This window comes from Chaetura pelagica, unplaced genomic scaffold, assembly GCF_000747805.2.
Source record: "Chaetura pelagica isolate M959 unplaced genomic scaffold, ChaPel_1.0 scaffold107, whole genome shotgun sequence".
In the NCBI taxonomy this organism is placed as follows: Eukaryota; Metazoa; Chordata; class Aves; order Apodiformes; family Apodidae; genus Chaetura; species Chaetura pelagica.
The window spans coordinates 784,724-789,014 of NW_009953979.1; the positions used below are offsets into that span (position 1 = coordinate 784,724).

The following is a 4,291-nucleotide window of genomic DNA, read 5'->3' on the forward strand; positions in this document are numbered from 1 at the left end:
GGTGTGTGTGGGTGGGTGTCTGGGTGGGTGTGTGTGTGTGTGATGGGGAGGGGACCCAGATGTGTCCCCAGGGGAGGGATGTGATGGGAGGGGACCCAAACACCCGCTGGCTCCACCCGTGGGGACACTTAGGCTGGACCAGCTGGGCCGGGCAGGGAGAGCAGGACAGCTAGGGGTGGTCCCTTGTGTCCCCCCGTTCTTGTCCCCTTCCCCCAGCCCTGGGATGGGTGAGTGTCCCACGGCCACATGGGCACGCGGTGGCAGAGCCGCTGACTTCGGTGTCACCTGCGGGATGCCGAACACAGAGACACCTTCGTGGGGCCCGTCCAGGGTCCCCAGGGGGAGGAGAGGGGACGTTAGGAACACCCGGCCTCCCGCACATCCCCCCACCAGAGACCAGGAGGGGCAGGGAGGGGTGACAAAGTGGGGACAGTTCCCAAGCTGGGCTGTCCCCATCCCCGGCACCTCGCCCACGTGTCCTCCCTAACACGGAGCCAGGTTGGGGACAGGAAGAGACCCCCAACCTGTCCTCAGGGTCCCGGGTCCACCAGGACCTTCGTGTTGTCCTCAGGAAGGATCCCAGTGCAGAGCAATAGAGACATTGAGGAAAGGGTGGGGAAAGGGTGGAGATAATAAAAATAATTTTCCCCCCCCCACCCCCCGCTTCTCAGAAGCATCTGCTGGAGTTTTAAGGGATTTAAGGGAAAACAGAAACATTTAATAAACCTTTTTAAAATGTAAACCCCTATTTACTGAAAATTGCTTTAGAAACCAGAGCAGTGTGAGGTTTAATTTTTTTTCTTTTTTTTTTTTCCATTAAACCCCCGTTTTTTTTTCCCGCTTTCCCCTGCTTCCCACCCCCTCCCTGGCCCCTTTTCATCAGCCTTCACTCCCCATCCCTTTTCCTCCTCTTCCTCACACCTTGGAGGAGGCAGCAGGATGAGTCCCAGGGGCCGAGTTTTCCCTGCTGCTTAATTCCAGGCAGGAATTTTAAGTTGCTCCAATGGACTGTAAATATTTGGGCTAAGGCTGACAAGGAAAATTTAAATGCTTTGAGAGGGGAAAAAAAACCCCAAACGAAATCACCCAGATGAGGCAACAGGAACAGGTGGTTCAGGATCTCCTAAACTCCCTGGGACAGAGAGGAAATGGGGGACCTTAGAGCACCTTCCAGGACCTGAAGGGGCTACAGGAAAGCTGGGGAGGGACTTTTGACAAGAGCAGGGAGTGATGAGATGAGAGGGAACGGTTTCAACCTCAAGAGCTTGAGATGAGACATTACCCATCTTCATGGCCCTTTGCTGGGATCTCTCCAGTATATCCATGTCTGTGGTGTACTGGGGAGCCCAGAACCGGATTCAGCACTCCAGGGGTGGCCTCACCAGTGCTAAGCAGAGGCAAAAGGTCCCCTCCTTTGACCTCCTGGCCATGCTTTGCCTAATGAAGCTCAGAATCCCCTCAGCCTTCCTTGCAGCAAGGGCATGTTGTTGGCTCATGGTCAATTTGCTGCCCACCAGTCCCTTTTCTGTCAAGATGCTTTCCAGTTTGGTGACCTTTGCTACATGGTTTTGTTCCTCCCCAGCGGCAGGACTTTGAACTTCTCCTTATTGAACTTCATGATGTTCCTCTCTGATGGCTTCTCCAGGTCCCTCTGGCATTTCCACCCCTCTCAGCCCTGTGTCACCAGCAGCCTCCCAGAAGTTCTACCCTCAACCCATCAGTGACTTTGTCCCCAGTGCTGGGCAGGTTGGTGGCTGTGTGCAGAGGGTTGGGAGCCTGAGGGACCAGTTCCACCTTGGGAACAAGGTGGTTTTACCCACTTAAAAGCAGGACAACAGCTCAGAGCTCTGCTGGTGGCCCGAGCCATGGAGACTGCATGTTCCCCTGCATCCTGCTTGCATCCAGGCCACCAAATCCCCTTGGAGGTTTGGACCCAGATGTCCAAGCACCATTTGAGGTACTTCCAGCTCTTCCCCTTCTGCCTGTGCCTCAGTTTCCCTATCCCTGTTCCCCCGAGTCACAAAGCAGATTGCGATGGTTGGATTCCTCTTGGCTTTTCCATGGAGTGGAGAGAGGTCTCCAGCATGAGCAAAGGCTGCAGAGAAGCTCCTACGGGCAGGAGGAGGAGGGATACAGCTCTGCTGGGTTTGGGGAGCAGTTCCTATGGGAAAAGCCACCACAGAGCCCCCTCTCACCTTGCACCAGAGGGTGGTGGTGGGATGGGAGAGGCAGGTCAAGGTCCTTCTCCTGCCAAGCCCACCAGAGGATGCTGCAGCCCTGGAAGACCTCAAAGCCAATCCTCTCCCTCCTCTCCCTTCTCTTTCATCCATAGGGAAAAGTCCTGAGACAGGGAAGCAAGAGGTTTATCCCTAGGGAATCTCCCTGCAGAGCGTAGGTGATGGAACATGGAGCCACCATCCAGGGAGGTCCCCCAGGGGGACCTCCTCACCCTCACCCAGGGAAGGAGCCGAGGCCGTGCCGAGCTTTGTCCCAGCTTTTATTTCTCTCTCTCCAAGGGATGTGATTTAAGGATACAAATATACTTTGGCATGAGAACCAGACCCGGGGTGGGGTGGGGGGGGACACGACACCACGGATCCCACCGATGCCCAAGGACGAGAAAGATGCGAAGAGTGAAAAGAAATTCCCTGGAATCACCAACATTTCCCCCCCCTCCCAAGACTCCTTTCCCATAGATATTTATAGATTTCTATAGATATTATAATGTAATTTATAATAAATATCCTCTCTGGTATCTAACAGTATGTACAGGTTGTCAAGTATTAGAAGCAAATTTGGGGTTTTGTTTGTTTGTTTGTTTGTTTCTGATAAAGAAAAGAAAGAGATGGGCTGGGTGCCTCAGCTGTCCCCAGAGTCTTCCTGGTACCCCTCAAGAAGAGACTGGTGCATGTCCCAGTATCCCCAGGTGTCCCCAGGTGATGTGTTTGGGTCCTTTGGGACTTGGGGTGCTCCCCATGGGGCTGCCCCAGGGATGGAGAGGGGCAAGGAAAGAAGTTTTCCTTCCTGTTTAGCCATGATAGGGTGGCTGTCCTGGGGGTGACCCCTGGGATGTCCCCAGGGAAGCCACCAGAGCATCCCCTGCTTTGGGCTCAAAGTGTTGGGGTGTTGGGAAAGGGGACCTGGAGGGGAGGATGAGGGAGGAGGAGAAGAAGAGTGAAAAAGTCTTATAAGAACCCATGTTTCCCTCCCCAGAAAAAGAAAGCTCCTGCTGTGGAGGAGGGTGGGGATGGAAGTCCGAGGGGGTGGCTCCGGGCTTCCTGCTTAAACCCCGGGAACACCCGGAATCCCCTGCCTAAAAGGGCTTACAAATTCATTGTTTTTTAAAGCGTTAAAATTTTTTAAAGGGTTAGAATTTAAAAAGGGTTTAAATGGTGAAAAGGGTTTAAAACGAAAACAGGATTGGAATTTTAAAAGGGTTAAAATTATTTTTTTTTTTAAAAAGGGTTAAAAATCAAAAGGGTTCAGACAGCCCCGGGGGGCTGCCCTCCGAGTCCCGGCCGGGAATGTCGGCAGCCTACGTGATTCCCGGCGGGTTTCCTCCTGGTGGATGCGGGCGGCAGTGGCAGAAGCTCCGTCTAAGCCCCTCTTAGCCTGGTTTGCCCGTCGAAGCGTGTTCTCCTCTGCTGCCGCATCCCTCGCTGCCCCGGGGACGGGCGGCTGGGGCCGGAGGGGGCAGAGGATGGAGGAGATGGGACCCCCCCCCCCCGGTACCAGTGGTTGGTGCTGGGAGCTTCACGGCTTCTTCTCCCCATGTCCCACAAGGTCTTTGGTGACCCCACAGTCATGGTCGTGGCTTCGCACTTTGGGGCTGCCACAGGGGGTCCCCAGAGGGATTGGGGCTGGGGAGTGCAGGTGTTGTGTGTCCCCCAGCCCCACCCCAGCAGGTTAAAACCTTCTCCAGCTCATCAAGTTTCACATTTTTGAGGAGTGGTTTTGTGTTTGGTTTTTTTTTGCAAAAGGAATAGAAAATACAATTAATTTAAATTAAAATAAAATAAAAGCAAAACTGGCAGCTCCTGCATCTCTCCCAAGTCCCAGCAGAGGAGCGTGGGTCTCCCCCCGGGGGTGTGGGGCTGTCCCAAAACCCACTGCCTCCCCCATGCATGGCCAGCCCCTGGGGTGGCATCCTCTTGTCATGACCAAGAAAGGTCAAGGTGGGGAGTGGGCTGGGATTTGGGGGGGTGTGTGTGGAGGGGGGCTAGACGGAGCTGCGGCGCTTGGGGAGCCCCTGGAAAGCCGCCAGGGCGTGGCGGCCGGGGGCGACCGAAGG

The 4,291-nt window shown here is 54.7% G+C and overlaps 1 protein-coding gene across 1 annotated transcript in view; it reads right to left on the minus strand.

The window, feature by feature from the left end:
• The window catches only part of KCNK3 (potassium channel, subfamily K, member 3), a 63,240-nt gene that overhangs the window by 5,968 nt on the left and 52,981 nt on the right, over window positions 1-4,291 (minus strand). Inside the window, exon 4 of the mRNA XM_010002210.1 lies at window positions 3,540-3,678. Coding sequence (XP_010000512.1) covers window positions 3,540-3,678 — 139 coding nt within the window. The remainder of the gene's footprint in view (window positions 1-3,539; window positions 3,679-4,291) is intronic.